The sequence below is a fragment of the Physella acuta genome, unplaced genomic scaffold (genome assembly GCF_028476545.2).
Source record: "Physella acuta isolate Inbredline_101_S28 unplaced genomic scaffold, ASM2847654v3 ptg000090l, whole genome shotgun sequence".
In the NCBI taxonomy this organism is placed as follows: Eukaryota; Metazoa; Mollusca; class Gastropoda; family Physidae; genus Physella; species Physella acuta.
The window spans coordinates 1,495,547-1,516,991 of record NW_026731610.1 but is presented as its reverse complement, the minus strand read 5'-3'; the positions used below and the strand labels follow the sequence as shown (position 1 = coordinate 1,516,991).

General features: G+C 37.3%; 1 protein-coding gene across 1 annotated transcript in view; it reads right to left on the bottom strand.

Moving 5' to 3' along the window:
• The window catches only part of LOC131928166 (uncharacterized), a 66,913-nt gene extending 46,071 nt beyond the window's left edge, over positions 1-20,842 (bottom strand). The window contains exons 1-8 of the mRNA XM_059284109.1: positions 20,786-20,842; positions 18,815-19,263; positions 14,614-14,749; positions 13,746-13,881; positions 11,937-12,129; positions 10,821-10,902; positions 9,801-10,270; positions 9,026-9,185 (exon numbers count right to left, since the gene is read on the bottom strand). Coding sequence (XP_059140092.1) covers positions 9,026-9,185; positions 9,801-10,270; positions 10,821-10,902; positions 11,937-12,129; positions 13,746-13,881; positions 14,614-14,749; positions 18,815-19,263; positions 20,786-20,825 — 1,666 coding nt within the window. The 5' untranslated portion in view covers positions 20,826-20,842. The remainder of the gene's footprint in view (positions 1-9,025; positions 9,186-9,800; positions 10,271-10,820; positions 10,903-11,936; positions 12,130-13,745; positions 13,882-14,613; positions 14,750-18,814; positions 19,264-20,785) is intronic.
• Positions 20,843-21,445: the final 603 nt, after the last annotated feature.

Below are 21,445 nucleotides of genomic sequence, written 5' to 3'. Positions count from 1 at the left end.
TACTATTTTCCTTTATTCTACGTTAAGTGGACAATCCAGGGAAATAGTAGAGTAGGTTTACATAAGAAACACACTTGATATGCAGCTAAACCATGTATTTAAATAAACCGTTTGAAACGAGTATAAAATAAATTATATCATTAGCTTTTTATAATATAACTAGCGTACCCGACCCCCGCGCGTTGCCGCGGGGATAGAAGAAAGTCTGACGAAAAATATTAGAAGGATATCACCAATGCATTACCAATCATATGTTCTTAGACGCGTCACCTTGTTTTCTAAAACTGTGTTATTTAAATGTTAATAATGTCTGCGCTTGGATAATAATTATCGGGACACGTGTTTTCCTACACTACCGCATGAAAACCTTGAGTGTATATTAATCACTCACCGAAATAATTAGTTAGAACACACTTCGGTGACCACCCATATGTCAGGGACGTAGAGGGGCGCATTCAGGAGCCCCCCCCCCCCTCCCCCGATAACACTACCGCAGAGGCGCAGCGTAAGGCCCCTGGCTCCTTAAAACTAACATGCGCCATCGTGCTCATAGGATAACCCAGTGTGTAAACAATGATGCAGATTTCGTCATTCGCTAAAGTGACACAAATGAACAGGATTTTTTTCTTTAATACATACACAAATTATTTGACGTGTTTTCAACATCAGTGTGACTGATGCAATATGCTAGCGTTACTAATGGTCTATTAATAGATGCTCGGTCTCATTTTCGGCCTGGATCGTCTAATAATAGATGCTTATTGCATCATTCGCAAAGTGACGAAACTCTACAGTAGGTTCCTCATATTAAAACAGTTATTTTTTCATCTTTTGCTAGGTGACGAAACTGTACAGGATTTCCTCGCGTTACAAAGTTATTTTTAGAAGCCTGTTGTAGTTTTACCGCCGAATATAGTAGTAGCCTACCCCATGCAGGACGCTCGATTAACGGATGCCAAGTGCCAACTTAGTCGCTCTAAAACTCTGGGCGCCAAACCGTGTATTGACGAAAGTTGTACCCTATATGGCGCCGCCCGTAAGAAACTTTAGTTTTCTTTTTCGCAGAAATATTCTCGGGAGTATTCTCATCTACTCCCTAAAGTTTCATGGCACTCGGATGAACCGCATCCGAGTTTTATTTTTTATATACCGTGTATAGAGAAAAAATCGCCCCCCCCCCCGGTGGTGCGCCGCCCTTGCAATATTAAACAAAATTTTTTGCAGAACCCTACCATTGAGTGATCTGATCATCTCCCCAAAGTTTCATGGTACACGGATGAACGGTGTGAAAACTAAATTTTATAAACCGTATATAGAGAAAAATCGCAGCCGCCCGTGGCGCCGCCCTTGCGAAATTAATAAAGGTTTTTTTTACAGAACCCTTCCCTGAATTGTTCTAATCAACTCCCCCAAAGTCTCATGGCTATCGGATAACGGTGTCTCATTCAAAATCGACTTTTATTTTTATATACCATATATAAAGAAAAATCGCACCCTCCCGTGGCACCGCCCTTGCGAAATTAAAAATGTTTTTTTTTACAGAACCCTTCCCTAGAGTTTTATAATGAACTCCCCAAAGTCTCATGACTATTGGATGAACGATGTCAAACCAAAATCAACTTTTATTTTTATATACCGTATATAGAGAAAAAACAAATTGCGCCCTGCCGGGGCGCCACCCCGGCGAATTTGAAATTTTATTTTCGCAGAAACCTCCTCAGAAATATTCTTAACAACTTCCCAAAGTTTCATGCCTATCGGATGAACGGTGTCACTGCAATTCACTTTTATTATTTTTATATACCATATATAGAGGAAAATCGCACCCTCCCGTGGCGCCGCCCTTGCGAAATTAATTTTTTTTTTTACAGAACCCTTCCTTAGAGTGTTATTATGAACTCCCCAAAGTCTCATGGCTAGCAGATGAACGATGTCAAACCAAAATCAACTTTTTATTTTTATATACCGTATATAGAGAAAAACAAATCGCGCCCTGCCGGGGCGCCACCCATGCGAATTTGAAATTTTTTTTTCGCAGAAACCTCCCCAGGTATATTCTCAACAACTTCCCAAAGTGTCACGGAGATGTGATGAGAGGTGTAGTAATGCATAAAGGACAAACACACAGACACACATACATTGCTTTTTATATATATAGATTATTTGCAACCTTTAAAAGCACAAACAGGTCGATTAATCTCATAGACTGAGTGAGATAAATATTATCATCTGTTGTCCCTTGATTTCAAGTGATCCAAAATTTGGTTTATTTGTGTATAAGCATGTGAATATATGAGGATGGTTTCAATTCTTTAAATATTTAGCAGGTCATTGAGCTAAAGCTTTTCTACACATTTTAAAGCAAACTAATTATTCAGATATCCAAAAATTAGCAACAATGAACAGAATATTACCTTAAAACATATTATTAATTGTGTTTAATATAATAATTAAAACAATTATTTTCGTTTACATTGTATTATTACTATAGTTATAATGCAAAAAAATCAGTATATAGGTTGCTTCCCCTGGTCGCAATACATGTTTAAATGGGAAACAACTAACAAAAGAAAATATTCTCTTGTTTATCCATTCCGTACAGAGATTTGCCGTGAGAAATTGTCCGTCAACTAATTTTACGCCGCTATGAAATCTAAAATGGAGAATTTAAAGTGTCTTATTGATGTGTCTAGCAGTTAGGGCACATTATTCCTCTATCTTACAGTCTCCACCTCTCCCCCCTTCCTGCTACCCACAGGTAACGGTACACACCTGGACCTGAGTCCAGTGGTATCGTAACGCTGACTGGGCCTCGACCTCAGACTGCGGTCATGAGGGCGGAGCCTGAGTCATGTGACCTGTAGGGTAGGGACGCTACAGTCCGGTCACTCTACCTTCTCCCATCTTTGGAGGTACACGTTTTTTTTCTTTGGTGCTAAGGCACTAGCCAACATAACATACTAGGCATGCTGCCCAGCTTCGCTTAGGCTTTCGAAAACATTGAGAATTTGAATGCTTAATTAATTCGCCCGAAGGTCGGTCTACGACCTCAAGAGTTATGAAGAGGTTCCTTGGTGGACATTTTTTTTCGATTTATAGCTCATATAAGGTACCGGTCAGTCGAGGTCAGTTTTGACCCCCACATCGTAGACTTTTCGGCCAACCGGCCCCCGTGTTCTGTCGCACCAAGGCAAGATCATGCCAAATTTGAAGCGCCTGCGGCGCCGGGAAGTGCCCTATCGGACACCCGACAATCTAGATCTAGATCTAGATTCCTAAAAGAATTTTTTTTTTAAATTTAGCCCGAGCATAATAAAAAAGAATACATTAACCAAGTTGACTTGCTGTGTCTCGAACCCGCACCACCTGCGTGGTTTAATGTACACTAACATCTCCGCTATTTAGGCACCTTATAAAATACGGAGAATGAAACACGTATTTTAAAATCTTAACTTACGCGAATATGCCTATTCTTTCAAATTAATTTTTTATCCCAAATTAGCCAGTTCCAAACAAAGATTTTGTATAAAATAAATAAGTCTTGAAATAGTTTAGTCCTAATATAGACATTTATTTTTGGAATTGATTTTAGAGAAGTTAGAGTCTAAATCTAGATCTTAGCGTCTACGTCTATATCTAGATCTAGTTATTGCGTAGATTTAGATTTAGATTTAGTCTAGATCTAGAATCTCTAGATCTAGAATCCAAATACATAAAATAAATTTTATGAGTTTAGGCCGGAAAAATTGTATTGTATACATTTCATAGTGTACGTAGATCTAAATCAAATTTGAATGAAATAGTTCATTTCTTTTCATTCTTAACACGGCAGATGACGTCATTAGTTAATGTATAAGCAATAGTGACGTCACAGTTTTATGCGTTCTTTTTCACATATATTAATGCTTTTCCGGTTGCATAAATAATACTGTTTCTCTACATTCGAATACGCCTTTAATTTTTATTTTTCTTCTTTAAGTAAAATTGTGGTTATACATTTAAAACATCTAACATATTATTTTCAACAAAAGTCCGTAAAAAGTTCTCCATATACCGCTGCCGATTCTGACGTGATGTCCGGCGAAAATTTTTTGCGGACAGAGAAAGAGAGAGAGAGAGAGAAGAGCGCACATGGCCTTTTATAAATTAGGATTATACTTTATTTGGTGCTACGGCACTTGTTCTCCTCGGAGAAATTAAACGTACGTTTGGCAACGTGTGTAGAGGATTGTGTGGCTTCATTGGAAGGTAATTAACACTTACTTTTATTAGCTGTACTGTTATAATATTAATTAATAAGTATGGAATGAATATAAAACAATGTATGAGTGAAAAGCATATTTTCTAGTAATGTTTATTGTAGGCCCTATGTCAGGCTAACGTAAATGTAATATTATCTTTGTTACAATAATAAAATTGTATGTCTGAAGTCTGAATGAATGTTTATAGCACCCAGATGTTAGGAACTTTGTCACATGTATTTTACAGCCGGCCAGCTTGGCGCTGAAACTTAGACAGTACAGAGGTCTGTGTGAGCAAGTGTGACCATGCCGCCCTGAAGACCAGTCGCCCATTCCAGGCTAATCTAAGTTGTATCATTACTCCAATGCCAATAATTCATGTATTAAAAGTTAAACGATTGTGAAACTGAGTTAATTACTTAGTCATACTTTTAAACCTTTTTCACTGAGCCAAATATCGGTAGTCAGTCAATAATAATAGCATAACATTAATAACGCACAATATTAATTATTAAGGGACCTCTTGTCCAACGAGACAAACCATTTTGTCTTCATGTTTGTTGATAAAGACATGGATGAAGTGTGGCTTCTATGCAACTGAGTTCTTGGGTTTTACGATAATGATGTAGGAAATTTCATCCGTAGATTTTAAAATGTTTCAATCTGTGACTGGCTCACAAAGTTCTGTGAGAGCGTCCTCTAACAGCTCAATGATTGTATCAACGTACTTCTGCGAGTTTTGTTTTTTCTTTAAGTTTTTACTAGCTGTTATGTTTCACTTAAATGTTTAGCAAACTTTGCGTTCTTTTTTAGTTCTCAGTTATTACTTTCTCGTATATACGAAGTATAGAGAAAGTCTTGTAATCGTGCAAAAAAAATCGAGATTTTTACAAATCTCGACGTTTTACATCTCACTGATACGGAAAAACATAATTTTGCAATCTTGTCCGTATGTCTGTGTGTCTGTCTGTGTGTCTGTCTGTCTGTGTGTGTGTAAACACGATAACTTGAGTACCGTTACAGCTAGGTTGATGAAATTTCATATATAAGTATTTTATCAAAATCGTAGATCCGTATCAACTTTTGAGCGATTTCCGATAACCGAAAGTGGTACTTTTCCTGCTTTGAAATTTTCAAAAGCCTATAACTTGAGTACTATGTCAGATAGATAAACGAAATTACACACGTAAGTAAAAGATCTAATTCTCTACCTTCTGTTAAATTTTGAGTCCTTTCCGTTGACCGGAAGTAGTAATTTACGCTACTTCCGATTTCTCAAAAAAACTAATGTATATTTTTAAAGTACTAATAATATTGCGCACTATTATGCACTTTTTTATTTAGTGTTCACTTGGTGTGCAATTCTTTTGTCTACGAGATTTTATTCTATTTTTAAAACTTTAAGTATTTAAAATGGATTAAAAATCATGTCTATAGCCCGAGTTCCCATCCCCTGTTATTTTACATAAAAATATTCGAGAAAGTTTAGGGGAGATCACTCCCGGTTTATTCTGAATGTGACAAAAGCTGTTATGAGCAATTATTTTTCTTATATATTTTTTTACCTAGTCATCTGTGATGGTCAAAGTGTTAACCCGCCATCTTGCCTTAGTCTATTTCCCCACCAGTTACCTCATTATTATTCCGTCTCCCCCTTCACTTTATGTATGTTATTTAAGCACACATGTTACTGGTCATCTGACTTAGTGGCCAATCATGACATTGATTTGACCAACACGTGGACACCTAACACACTGTCCAGTCTGGATAGAGGCACGTGATACACATAGTACAGGTGTGTGTTAAAAGTGGGGGGGGGGGGGGAGAAAACCTGAATCGCTTTTACTCTTTTCTTACGGGCTTTCGCACACGGAGCGTAGGGCCATCACCGTGTATGATAGATCAGCGTCCGAGTAAATTTAAGTCTATCTCAATGTCTTGTTCATTGATCACTTTGATTTACTGAGTTTTAAATTCCGTGTTTCACACTGTTGTCAATCATTGACCGCGTACAAATGTTACTTCAACTGTTGTGTTACTAATGATGTCTATATTAAATTGACCTTTATAGCTTGACATTTTTTAATTAAAGCTAAACTTGGCCGTGTCGGCCATGTTGGTCTAGCAGTTTCTGGGGCAAAACAAAATAAAGCGGGAGTGATCTCCTTTAAACTTTCTCGTATTTTCTTAAGTAACATTAAGATTTCGGAAGTGCAATCGGGCTATAGAAAATCAGTGACAAAACCCTTGTTTTTTTAACTTAATGCGAGTATGATATTAAATTATCAAATATAATAATAAAAGTATCAAATTATGAAGTTTTTTTAAGAGAACGAATATAGGCCTACATAAGCATAATTTCGTCAACCGATTTTAAACGGTACTTAAGATATGGTACCTGTTCCGCTTACCGGAAATCGTTCCGAAATTTAGAGAAAACTACGAATTTGCTATAATAATTATACATGAAATTTTATCAAGCTAACTGAAATGGATAGGATTGCAAAACAACGTTTTTCGGCCTCCGGATGGTCCAAAAAGTCCAAATTTTTCCAAATCTCGATTTAGAAGTTTTCGCAAGATTGTAATTCATCCTTTATACTGCGTATACGTTAAAGTAGGGTGTGAAAGACGGTATAAACTGTTAAAATTTTATTAAATGTGTTTGCTCAATTAAAATACTTTCTCCATACTCTGTATACGAGAAGGTACAATGGTACTTGTATTACCACCCACCTAGTGGATTCTCCATTAAATGGAGAACGGAGGAGAATACTAAAATAATTTACATAAGAAACAAGCAAGGTTAGCCGTTGAACCATTAACAAAAACATTTTTAACAAGTCTTAAATAAATCATGGTATTAAATTATGCTAATAAAATAATTGTTTGCTAACTACGAGTGCAGCTACTTGTCACTTAAGATCAACAACAGATATTTTACATTTAGATGTTGTCCCTTGTTTTCAAGGGATCCAAAATTAAATTTATCGGGCAACTATAGAAATGCTTTTAAATTGAGGTTTACCTACTTTTACAATTCACCAAGTCTTTGAGCTAAAGCTTTTCTATATATTTTAGAGTCAAATAATTATTTTAAAATCCAATAATATTTAAGAACTGACAAATTTTTCATATCAATATATAAATACTTGTGTTTAATAGTGAAGATTTAACAATCAATTTGGTTTTTTTTTGTATTACTTTGTCCTTCTTTAGCTAAAAAAAAATATTGTTTTTTTCCCCTGGTTTAAAAGATTTTTCAAATGGGAAGCAACTACTACAAATAAATAACTAATGTTAATCGATTAAATTTTTAAACAATACAATATATTTAATGCTAATATTTATTAAACATAATTTGTGAATTAGGCACTACTAATGCTGCGACTGAAAATATTTAACTTTAAGACACTATCAGTAGCTCGTGAAGGACGATTATCCTAACTCGCACATCCCCACCCCCCACCCGTGAAAGCCGTCCGTGACGACAGTTTACAGACGACAATGAAAAAATCAAGCAGAACTTTTTATTACCTCCTCTTGGTTTCAAATCGTTTAAAAACTAAATTATCTGCCTCTAATAGCCGTCACTAACTCGACTCAGATCTATGGTTGTTAACATTCGGCGTGAACCACAGCTCACCAGACTGGTAGGGGTGGGGGTGGTAGCGATATGGTCTGTTGAGCATGCCTGGAGAGCGAGGGAGGGGGCAGAACGGCGTGCGTATACGTGGTGGTGTGCCGCACAGAGGTGTAGCGATGGGGGTGCAGGGGAGGACCTTAGGGGGCGCCAAAATGGGTTGGAAAAGTAATCGAAAGTTTGAGGGGGAGAGGTGCAAATCGAAAGTTTGAGGGGGGGTGCAAAACGAAAGTTTGGAGGGGGGGGGTGGTGCAAATCAAAAGTTTGAGGAGGTGCAAATTGAAAGTTTGTCCCCGGGCGCCGGGAAGGGTCGCTAAGCCTCTGGTGCCGCATGGTTGGTTGACGTAGAGAATTATCTATATATATAATTCTCTTCTTCGAGCCGTTAGAAAACAAGCTTCTATATATATAATTCTCTTCTTCGAGCCGTTACAAAACAAGCTGCAAACGCTCTCCCTACCTCCCCACCCCTACATGGTTTTAGTGAGCTGTGTTCACTCTAAATGTTTACAAGCAGAGCCAACGATTTTAAACGTAGGGGGGGGGGGAGGAGGGGGGGGGGAGGGAAGGAAGGGGGGGGGGGTTTATGGTCCTTAACGAGCTACTTATAGTGTTTTAAAGAAATATTTTCAGTGTCAGCGTTGGTACTGTCGAATTCACAAATTATGAATTATTGAAAATTAGAAACAACTAAATAGCGGCGTATGTTATGCCGCGGGCCGGCTCGTATATATAAATAGATATGTTAGTTTAAAAGTGAAAAACTACCAAAAAAAAAGAGTTTGATTTCCAAGCTCAAATATTCTTTTTTAATGGATTAATTTTCGTTCTTTTTTTCAAAGCAATGTCTACGAATTTGAAATTTTCGGGGGGAGGGGGGTGGACTAAAAATAAAATTACCGGGGGGGGGGGGGGTGCGGATACTTTTAACAGTATATATTTTCTATATGAATTCCATTTTGTTCGGCGGGGCGGCAGACTTTCTTTGGGGGTAAAGGGGGGGTTGGGGTGGGGTCCCTCACCCCCCCCCCCCACCCGATTTGATGCCTGGAAGAAACTCTGTGTGCGAGGTTGCGACTACATTATAAAATTAGTCGGGTGTGACGAATCAGGTGCTAAAGCAGCTCTACATATGACTTACTTGTTTGCGTATCAACGTGAACACATGACTGCAGAAGCTGGATTATCCGCCCGTCACGCAAGGACTTGGGCTGGTCCCACAACTTGGCCGTGTTGTAGAGGACACGGACATTTGTGTAGAGCTCCTGCAGGACATAGTCCGTCACTGCCGGCGTTGAAGTCTTTAAAAAAAGTAATTACACTGGATAAAAATATTAGAACTTTTAAAACTCCATTAAAAAAAAATGTTTTAAATTATAATTTATGAAAACGATCAACAAAGCCATTCGGAAGACAGGTATTAAAACTCTCACTCACAAAATGTTTAGATCCGAAAAAGCTCTACATTATTTGTTCGTTTACCCTACCCCTTCCATTACTCTTCTTGCCTTGTTAGGTGCTCAGTATTTCACTGGTGATTCCCCCTTACTAATTCTAGTACAATACAAACTTGTATTAAACGATACACCATTTTAACTTGTTTGTCTTTAGATCATTTTCAGAATACACAAATTAACCAGCTGTTAAGAGCTCCATACACTTAGAAAAATATGATAAAGCGCTTCCTCCAGTTCATGCGTATGGTTGAAATAAAATGTATTGGTTTTTTTTTTAAATTTAGTTTGTGGTTTGAAAATATATAGCATAGTAGCTTTTTTTTAAATATTTGAATACAAAAATTAAGAGGTTTAGATTAAGAGTAATTAAATTTGGTAATCGTACATTTCTGAATCTGCTGTGATAGTTAAGTTTTTTTTTTAATTAATTGACCCTATTAAAGCTAATCAGCATCTTACCGGAGAAACTCCAACTTGTATCAAATATTCAGAATCCTCGCGAATTCCGCTTAACAGTTCCGAAGGGGCCACCCGTGTCGCGAAATAGATACTCCAGGTTGAGTACCTCAAAGAAATCTCTCTCAGGTAATGCACAACCTGCTCACACTCGCCTTCCGCCAACTGCTCACCACGACTGGTATTTGCATGCTTCATAAATAGACGGGATACCTCCAGGAATTTAATTTTACACAGGAAATCCCCGATAAGTCTGAGATCTTCATTGGACTCGTAGATGGCGTCGAAATCCCGAATCTGCTTCAGACTGACGTGGAACTGTTGCAGGCATTTCACTAGAACCGCTGCCATTTCCATGGCCGATGTGAGGCCGATGTTAGACTGGAGGATCATGTACGCGGATTGAAGTTCTGTTTGTCTAAGGTTCAAATCTTTTAGAGACTTCATCACGCCATCCGTTTCTTGTTTAACCTCTGGGGGTAAGGAATTGAAAGTAGGAAAAGCTACAAAAGTATCCGTATCAACATTATTGAAGTCAGTGACAAAAACAACCCACAAAGAAATAACAGAAACAATATAAACTTTTAACCAGTGTCGACTACCAAAGAATCGCCAACTATAATTTGAAACACATTGGTGGTTGCTATCAAATTAACAAAAAAAAAAGTATCCGCAGTAAAGGATCTTAATTCAAAGAAAATAAAATAAAAGCGATTCAAAATTGTTTACAAAAGGTTTACAGCAATCATATCAATACTTTTTAAAATGGACTGAATAAAACCGAGTACCATACATCAAGAAAGATTGCAGATTTATTCTTTTACGTAAAAAAACGACTATATTATATATATATATATAAATATATATATATATATATATATATATATATATATATATATATATATATATATATATATATATATATATATATATATATCGTTTATTTCTATAAATATTTAACATCATTGGATTGATTACTTTTTAAAAGCGTAACAACAACAAGCACCTAAATTATTATCCTACCTTCATTAATAAGCCAGAAAATATCCGCCACTAATTTTTGTGTTGAGTATTTTGATAGATTGGTTTTCATTTCTCTATCTGCCTGTATACAGATTTTAGAAAAAGTAATAGTTTGAAGAATCACTGTGACATGTTATAACTTAAGTTTAATAAAAACATTACTGGACCTACTCATGTTATATAACACAAATACATGGAATATTTTATATATCCACAGATTTGCGATATTTATAGTTATATAGATACCACTTTACAGTCCTCATTTCCATTTATAACATTTCAATATAAATTTTAAGCTTCAAATAGATTTATTTCACAACTGTATATTTCGATATAAAAGTCGTTTGAACGTTAGTTCTCTGTTGTTTCTCTTTTACATTAAATTCTCTAATTACTAATTAACCTACCTCGATTAGCCTGCTTGAATTAAATCATTAACCTGCCTGGATTGACCTATAAATCTTCCATGAATTGAACAGTTAACCTACCGGGATTGACCTATTAACCCACCTGCATTGAATCATTAACCTACCTGGATTGACCTATTAACCTACCTGGATTGACCTATTAACCCACCTGAATTGACCTATTAATCTACCTGGATTGACCTATTATCCTACGTGGATTGACCTATTAACCTACCTGGATTGACCTATTAACCTACCTATAATGAATCATTAATCTAACTGGATTAACCTTTTAACCTACGTGGATTGGCTCGTTAACCCACCTGGATTGACCTATTAGCCTACCTGGATAGACCTATTAACCTACGTGGATTAAATCACTAACCTACCCGGATTGTCTCATTAACCTACTTTGAATCACTAACCTATCTGGATTAACCTATTAACCTTCCTAGATTGATCCACCAACCCACCTGGATTGACCTACTAACCCACCTAATTCACCTATTAACTCACCTAATTGACCTTTTAACCCACCTAATTGACCCACTAACCCACCTAATTGACCTATTAACCTACCTGGATTGACCTATTAGCCTACCTGGATTGAATCATTAACCCACCTAATTGACCTATAAACCTATCTGGACAGAATCATTAACCTACATGGATTGACCCACTAACCCACCTAATTGACCTATTGACCTACCTGTATGAGCGAGTTTCCCCTTTCATCAAAACACAGCTCCCAGACCAGCAGTAAAGTTTCATACACTATCGTCTGCTGGTCGCGTGTGCTCAAGACGCTGTTGATGATAGAGTGAACGCCCTTGTCGACCAGCGCCCTCTTTAGGGCGGCCTCGCTGCTGAGCTCCCTCAACCCCACCATCAGCTCTAGCAGACTGGGTTAATTAATTAATTGGTTAATTAGTAATTACACCATCAGCTCTAGCAGACTGGGTTAATTAATTAATTGGATAATTAGTAATTACACCATCAGCTCTAGCAGGCTGGGTTAATTAATTAATTCGTTAATTAGTAATTACACCATCAGCTCGAACAGACTGGGTTAATTAATTAATTCGTTAATTAGTAATTACACCATCAGCTCCAGCAGACTGGGTTAATTAATTAATTCGTTAATTAGTAATTACACCATCAGCTCGAACAGACTGGGTTAATTAATTAATTCGTTAATTAGTAATTACACCATCAGCTCTAGCAGACTGGGTTAATTAATTAATTCGTTAATTAGTAATTACACCATCAGCTCTAGCAGACTGGGTTAATTAATTAATTCGTTAATTAGTAATTACACCATCAGCTCGAACAGACTGGGTTAATTAATTAATTCGTTAATTAGTAATTGCATCATCAGCTCCAGCAGGCTGGGTTAATTAATTAATTCGTTAATTAGTAATTACACCATCAGCTCCAGCAGACTGGGTTAATTAATTAATTGGTTAATTAGTAATTACATCATCAGCTCTAGCAGACTGGGTTAATTAATTAATTCGTTAATTAGTAATTACACCATCAGCTCGAACAGACTGGGTTAATTAATTAATTCGTTAATTAGTAATTACACCATCAGCTCGAGCAGACTGGGTTAATTAAATTAATTGGTTAAATAGTAATTACACTATAAGCTCAAGCAGACTGTGTTAATTAACAAATTAATTAGTAATTACACTATCAGCTCTAGCAGACTGGGTTAGTTAAATTAATTCGTTAATTAGTAATTGCATCATCAGCTCTAGCAGACTGGGTTAATTAAATTAATTCGTTAATTAGTAATTGCATCATCAGCTCTAGCAGACTGGGTTAATTAAATTAATTCGTTAATTAGTAATTGCATCATCAGCTCTAGCAGACTGGGTTAATTAAATTAATTGGTTAATTAGTAATTGCATCATCAGCTCTAGCAGACTGGGTTAATTAAATTAATTCGTTAATTAGTAATTGCATCATCAGCTCTAGCAGACTGGGTTAATTAAATTAATTGGTTGATTAGTAATTGCATCATCACCTCTAGCAGACTGGGTTAATTAAATTAATTGGTTAATTAGTAATTGCATCATCAGCTCTAGCAGACTGGGTTAATTCAATTAATTCGTTAATTAGTAATTGCATCATCAGCTCTAGCAGACTGGGTTAATTAAATTAATTCGTTAATTAGTAATTGCATCATCAGGTCTAGCAGACTGGGTTAATTAAATTAATTCGTTAATTAGTAATTACACTATAAGCTCAATCAGACTGTGTTAATTAACAAATCAATTAGTAATTACACTATCAGCTCTAGCAGACTGTGGTCATTAATTAATTACCTATTACACCATTTGTTCCAGTAGACGATGTTAATTAATTAATTAATTAGTAATTACACAATCAGATATAGCCCACCTAATTGAGCTCTCCACGGAGAGAAGCCTAAAACAAACACTGCCTTTGCAGTATGCATAAGGCACCTCAAATGTTTGTAATTTATTAAAATGTGTATTAGCCAATTTATTACCTAAACTGTCTATTGCCGATCCAGTGTTTTAATGATGCCTTGACCTCAGTCAACAAGGGGTCAAGGTTCAAATATTTGGTGACCTCGGGGTGTGAGTTCAGTCTCGAACATGTCAAGATGGCCGACACAGAATTCACTAAGCGTAAAAAAAAAATGTAAATAGGTTTAAATTTAAAACTGATAAATAAAAATAATTGATGCTGTTTTGATAAAATAATAAAGACAATTTTCAATTATTTCTGATTACAGATCGCTAACACTTGGTATTATTTTTAAAAATACGATGTTTTAGAAAATAAATAACGAGTAGCGCTTTCATTTTTAAATTGTCATGATTTTTTTTAAAGAATAAAATAATTAAATACTTTAAACAATTAGACCCAAGCGCACTTTTACTAGAAGTCAGAATCAGATTTGCAATATAAATCAAAGTAAGAAATTTCAAAGGAAAAATTGAAGTTTTTGAAATACTTCCCGTTTGTTTAAAATTCATTGATAATTCTATCTGTTTACTATCGACATTAATATTATTCCATTAAACTTAGGCAAACATGTTACAGGTGTGTAAGCAAGTGCGTTGAAAACAGCTTACTACAACTCTGTTTAAACATCTACGTTTATTAATTAGTTTATATCAGAGGCGTAGCGACCTTTTCCGGCGCCCGGGGACAAACTTTCAATTTGCCGCTCCCCCATATATTTTTTTATATTTATAATGCAAAACTGCAGCTAAAATGAGCTTTTAATTTTTTTTTAAAACACAGTTTGGCGCCCATTAGGGTTGACGCCTGGGGACACATGTACCCCCCCCCCCCTGCCAACCCCCCCTTCCACTTCGCTACGCCTCTGGTTAACATCTTTAACATGCCTGTTTTGAGCTTCAGTTTGAAAAACCGTTTCAGCAGCCGAATCATCTTTCCTTCACTGAACATCTTTTGTCGTTTTTCTAACCTGACAACAGCCAAGATGAGGTCCAACGCTGGAACAAGGCGAGACTGGAGGTTCTGTAAAAATTAAAGGAACACATTGGTAATGTGTGTTAGGGGAACAGGGCATTACCCCCCCCCCGTCAATTTCCACCTGAGTAATTACCCCCCCCCCCACCCTTGTCAATTACCCCCCCCCCCCTGTCAATTACCCCCAGCCCAGCCGGACATTACCCCCCCCCCCCGGACATTGTTAGGGTTAGGGTTAGGGTTAGAGTTAGGGCAATAGCTTTGGCTGGGGTTAGGGTTAGGCTTAAACCAATGCCTAGCGTTGGTTTTGGTTTTGTGTTAAGTTTTAGGCTGAGGTGGATGCTTAGGTTTTGGTCTTTTTCTTAAGGTTAGTACTAAGGTAATATATGTATAGAATGCTAGTTAAAGTTAGGATTCTAAATGTGAGGGGGGGGGGGGTAATTGACAGGAGGTAATTGCTCCGGGGGGGGGGGGGGGGTTAATACGTGGAAGGGGAATGTCCGGGTTGTAATTTCAGGGGCGGTGACTTAGGGTGTCAACCCAATCTCCTCCAAGAATTTAGCAATTTGGTTTCATGTCCGACTTTTCCCACTATTAAATTTGTTATTACGACTAGATTTAGTATTAATTAAAAGTGTATTTTACTATTTTGGTGGCACCCCCCCCCCCCCCTAAATTGTGTCCCCCGGTGCAGACCGCATCCAACCCCATTCGCTACCAACCATATTTATTTGTGCATTTCAAATTAAGTAAATTATTTTGTAATAGGGCTTATATTTTCCCATAGATTCAACGTGTGAATTTATTTTTATTGATGAATGCTCCACTTTTAAGGAAATACCTTAATCCATTTGTTGGCTAGTGAAGAAGGAAATATGCTAGTCCACATGTTAACTAGTAAAGGAGATATACTAAATTTTTGTCTCAGCTGAACAAAGTATGGCTGTGTCATAGATTGTATGATGAAAGCTTATCATACATTTAACACAATTGGTTTTGTATAAAATAAATTTTTATCACATAATATGTCTATGCATATTTCCCAAGATTTTCTTTGCATTTCAAATGATGTTTCTATTTGTTATTTTGTATGTGAGCTTGAGACCCTAAGTTACAAATTACAATCATGCAGTAATCAATTAAAAGTTTAATTAGTAAACAAACTTGACCAATACAAAATTTATATTGAGAATTAAACTATGAAATATTACAAAAAAAAAAAAAAATGTTCTTGAATATGAATCGTACACATATAAATACGTATGTACAGAAGGAGATGTAAAACGTAATATTAAAATGAGTCTATCGAGGACTAAGTCAGTCATTTAAATAAAATCGCAGAAATTATTTTTGAAAAATAGCTTTCCCTTTTACTTAAAAAACAATCTACAAATTGATAAAATTTTGAAAACAGATCAATTACATTAGCAATCTTTATATTAAGAAACTAAACAATCTAGACCTAGGGCAGTGGTTCTTAACCTTTTTGGAGGTATCGACCGAATCCCATCATTTTCACAAAAAAAGTGCACAAGGGCATTTCTGTGTTGTTTTTTTAAATCGAGCATTTATAGACATTAACAAAGAATAAACACGTGTACATTATAGCCCAGGGGTCTCCAAACTTTTCAGCCCGAGGGCCGCATTAACTATCAAATATCAGTTCGGGGGCCAGAGTTTCTTTAAGGCATCTCTTCAGGGTCGTGGCGCCCCTCCCCGAAGAACGTCTACCGCCCCTCCCCCCCACCCCCATCGAAATATAATTTATATAGAAATATATACAAAGTTCAAGTGTCCACCCCCCCCCACCCCCCACCGGAGGTTCACGTTTGCTCACAAATTGTTCTACACGTAATTTATTCTTGAAAATGTTTGTTCACACAGGTATGTTGTTCGAAAATTTGAAAGGGTACTTTGATGCAAAAGTTTTAATGTTAGGAAAGTCTTCCTTGTGCAAAAACGTATGAAAACCCATCTGCCCTTCTTTGAACGTGTCTCTATGGAAGTCATTTTCTTGCAATTCAATGACCTCCAGCTGCAGATCATCTTTGCAACTGGCCACATTTGCTTCAAATGGGCTTTGAAACGGTCTCCAAGTCAGAAAACCGCTACTGAAACTGCAGCTGAAGGTCTTTAATGATCTCTTATGTAAATGACGTGGGGAACTCAGTGATTGCTTCAGTCGTAAAGACCTTGCACTGCTGAAAGTGTGTCAAGTTGTTAGCCTGTACTTGTTCGAAAAACATGAAAAGTTTGTATCTAAAGGCCTTTATGTGGGTGTATAGTTCAGAAACTAGATTTCACTTTCTTGCCGTTTTAGGTTCAGAAAACTTTATTGACTAGTTATGTCTGCAGCAGAGGCTAATTTCTATACCCACTCTTCATCAGACAATAATTGCTGTGACTTGCCTTTGCTACCAGGAAGTCACCTATTTCTTTTCTTAGATACTCTTCTCAGAATTTTCTCGCAAAATTAGCAATCTTACTGATGTAAATTATGGTAAATCTTGCGATTTTGTGTTTGTCTCTGAACTATCTATGGTTAGATATCCTCTCCGGTAACAGTGCCATACATTATTTGTAGGGAAGCCAGCGTTTGTGTTATGTTCAGGTCTTCACCCACACCTCTAATGAACAGACGAAATTGAGAGGTGGAACAGCTGCCAAGCGACTCATCCATTGCAATTGAAAAAAAGGCTGAATTTCCTTGAATTTTTCGCTATTAGAGTCACTATGTTTTCACCAATGTCTGTAACACGGCGAGAAATTGTATTTGCGCCCAAAGCTACATTTTCAAATAGTTTTGAATTTTCTGTGCAAAGCTCCTCAGCCACCTCCAACAAACATTTTTTCAGTGGACAAAAAGATCTTCGCGGGCCGGATAAAATGACCTCGCGGACCGCATCCGGCCCGCGGGCCGTAGTTTGGAGACCCCTGTTATAGCCTAATAAAACATAACTCCACAAAACATTAAAAATGAGTTATAGTATAATTAGTTTGAAATCGTGCATTTTTACTTTCTCGTATATACGAAGTATAGAGAAATTCTTGTAATCGTGCAAAAAAAAAATCGAGATTTTTACAAATCTCGACGTTTTACATCTCACTGATACGGAAAAACATAATTTTGCAATCTTGTCCGTATGTCTGTGTGTCTGTGTGTCTGTGTGTGTGTGTGTGTGTGTGTGTGTGTGTGTGTGTGTGTGTGTAAACACGATTACTTGAGCACCGTTACAGCTAGGTTGCTGAAATTTCATATATAAGTATTTTATCAAAATCGTAGATCCGTATCAACTTTTGAGCGATTTCCGATAACCGAAAGTGGTACTTTTTCTACTTTGAATTTTTCAAAAGCCTATAAGTTGAGTACTATTTCAGATAGATAAATGAAATTTCACATGTAAGTAAAACATCTAATTCTCTACCTTCTGTTAAATTTTGAGTAATTTCCGTTGACCGGAAGTAGTAATTTACGCTACTTCCGATTTCTCAAAAAACTAATGTAAATTTTAAAAGTATTAATAATATTGAGCACTATTATGCGCTTTTTTATTTGGCGTTCACTTGGTGTGCAATTAATTTGTCTACGAAATTTTATTCTATTTTAAAAACTTTAAGTATTTAAAATGGATTAAAAATCATGTCTATAGCCCGAGTTCCCATCCCCTGTTATTTTATATAAGAGTATTCGAGAAAGTTTTGGGGAGATCACTCCCGGTTTATTTAATATGCGCAGTTTTTTGTTGTGCTCTTTTCCGATTACGCATTTTTCTAGGCATCGTATAATTAAACCATCTTCAATGAATGAAAGTACGTGTCGGATAGAAGTATTGCTATTACAAATCTGCATCAGTCCTCAAAATCCGGCGATTAAAACTCAAATACTAAAGCGAGCATGGCACGGCAAACTGACGCTGTAAATTACATGTCTGAGGCAGAGTTTCTTCCAGGCATCTCTTCCCCCGAAGAAAGTCTCCCTCCCCCCTCGTACGAAATGGAATTTATAAAGGAAAAAAATTTCAAGTGCCCCCCCCCCCCGGGAGAAAAAAGTCTGGAAGAAACACTGGTCTGAGGCACACACAAAAATGTAACCAAAAAAAAAATACTAAATACTTGCGATTCTTCCCCTTTGTTGCCTTTTCTCTTTTTCTTGCAGATCTTCAATGTCTTGCTCAAGTCATACAACAACTCACCGAACGCCCCACAGGCGACTAGTTTCTCACAAAATGGTGGACAATTCAGGGACAATTTCCCCCAGGATTTTCTTATCTCTTCCAAGACACAAACTTTACTTTCCGACACCGCGTGTTCTTCGCCTACCTCCGAGTAGTGCTTCACTCCCAGTTCTACTAGAATGTTCTGGTGAATTTTAAAACTAATTTCCGCGAAATTTATAAGCTTAGGCTGAAGCTGACCGAGTACGAAAAATTGGCCAATGGCGTCGTTGAGGTGACGTAATTTTTGGAGACACTCCTCGCCTGTGTTGTGTTGTGAAAAATCCGTTAGGACATCAGACAATGCTGCAGATAGAGCGTCTGACTTGTACATCTCCCACGTTGTTACTGTCAATAATTGTGAAATTATAAATTTTATTTTTAAAATATAAGAAATTGAATATATAATCTTACAGTTAAATTACAAGTTCTTGTTATAAGGTGGGACGGAGAGGTCTAGCGGTAGTGAGCTGAACTGCTAACCCGTAAGTCTCGAGTTCGAATCCGGGTTCAAGTCAGTAGACCGTCCCTGAGTCCACCCAACTCTGATGGGTACCTAACTCACGTTAGGGAAAGTAAAGGCGGCTGGGCATAGTGCTGACCACACTATCTCTTCATATGCCGAGGTCACAGAAACAAGAGAACTCTACTTCACTTGCCCTATGCACCGTCAGGTTTGAAAAAAAGAACTTTTTTTTACTTTTTCTTGTTATAAAAACCAATAAAATTGAATTGAGTTATAAACTGTAATCTATGCTGTAAAAATTATAAAAGTACATCATGCAGATACAATTTCGTAAACACGTGTAGCTTGTTTCTAAAAACGTTTGTAAAATCAAGCATTCCTTACAAGAATGATTTATTCTACCCAGGAAATCAGGAACTGATTCCATCGGCCAGAAAATATATAGGGTAGAGGGTCGTCTTAAAAAGGCGTCACACGTTTAAGGGGGGGGGTCATTAACAATATGGTAAAATCAGGTACTGATTCCATAGGGCAGTTGAAATAAATTGAGCAATGTGTCGTCTTTAAATGGCGTCACACGTGTGTGTAGGGGGGGGGGGGGGGGGCTTTCATTAACGATATGGTAAAATCCTCAAAAAAATCGTAACGTAATTTTTGAAGATTTTCAAGAAGTTGACAGGGAAAAAAATTGGTTACGTAAGTGGTGTAAAATTATATAAAGTGGGATGGGGGAAGATGGTACAAAACAGCGCAAATGAGTTTTATAAAAAATGGAAGAAAGAACAAAGTAGGTATACTCTTTCGAACATGGCGGCCCATTGGGCAGGCAGATAAAGTGTGTAAAATCACAAGAATATTGTGGTCAACACTATGTCAAGCTGTCTTTTCTTTTCCTAACGTGAGTCAGGTACTCAGAAACCAGTAACCGACTTATAGATTCTTAGGTTAACAATTGTGCCCTCCAGTGGCGTAGGCAGGGGGGTTAGGGGGGTCATAAACCCCCCCCCCCCCATAGACCCCTCGGTATATATAAAAAGTATAAGGGGGGGGTGCAAATCGAAAGTTTGAGGGGGGGTGCAAATTGAAAGTTTGTCCTCGGGTAAAAATTGGAACCCCCCCCCCCCTTGAGACGATCGTGGCTACGCCACTGGTACCCTCTACCCTTCGACCACACATGTTTAGAACCTGCTCCCTAGGGGCAACAAAGGATACATGATGATGACGATACTTAAAATTTACAAACTGTAACATTTATATTATCCATATTGTATTCGATCAAAACTCACGTGTTGCGAGTGCGAGCAGTTTTCGCACTCGAATGCGTTCTTGAAACCACAAAACACGAGTTTTAATCAAAACAAACTACAAAAATAAAAAGCAAGGAAAACTTCAAATGCAACTCACAGACCATGTCGTTCTGTGACATAGATGTGCAGGTTCCCATGGTAACGCTTCAGTCTGCAATTATTAAAAAAATAAAACAACCTTTATTCTGTCAGTTATAAAAGCTGTACTTTAAGAAAAGAAACATGTCCATTATAAATACTGAGGTCGTTGAAACAGATGAGCTCTAGGGGTCATCAATAAAAGACGTCCCGCTTTTTTGACGATTTTTACCTCCCCCCTCCCCTCCGTCACAAAAAGCCAGACACCCCCCCCCCCTAAAATGACGTCACATCTCAGCCTACACCCCCCCCCCTCCTCAAAATTGCAGTTGAATTTTTTTTTAAACATCGATATTTTTCCAAAATCTTGTCAGAACTCTGTCAACATAGAGTATTTTAATCAATTCCTATTACAATTTATTAAAACAGTTTTCTAAAACGCAAAATAACGTCTACAATATGTGTTCTAACATTGCTTTTTGATAATGCAAAAGTGTGACGTCGCAATATCTGAACCTCCCCCCCCCCACTCCCCGCCCTCCCCCTCATCACACACCGTCACAAAATTACGGACCCCCCCTCCCCCCTACGAGTGTGATGTCATTTATGGACGACCCCTTACTTTATCTGCCCATGTGTCTTGGGCATATATGGGAAAAGATAATGATAAATACTAAGA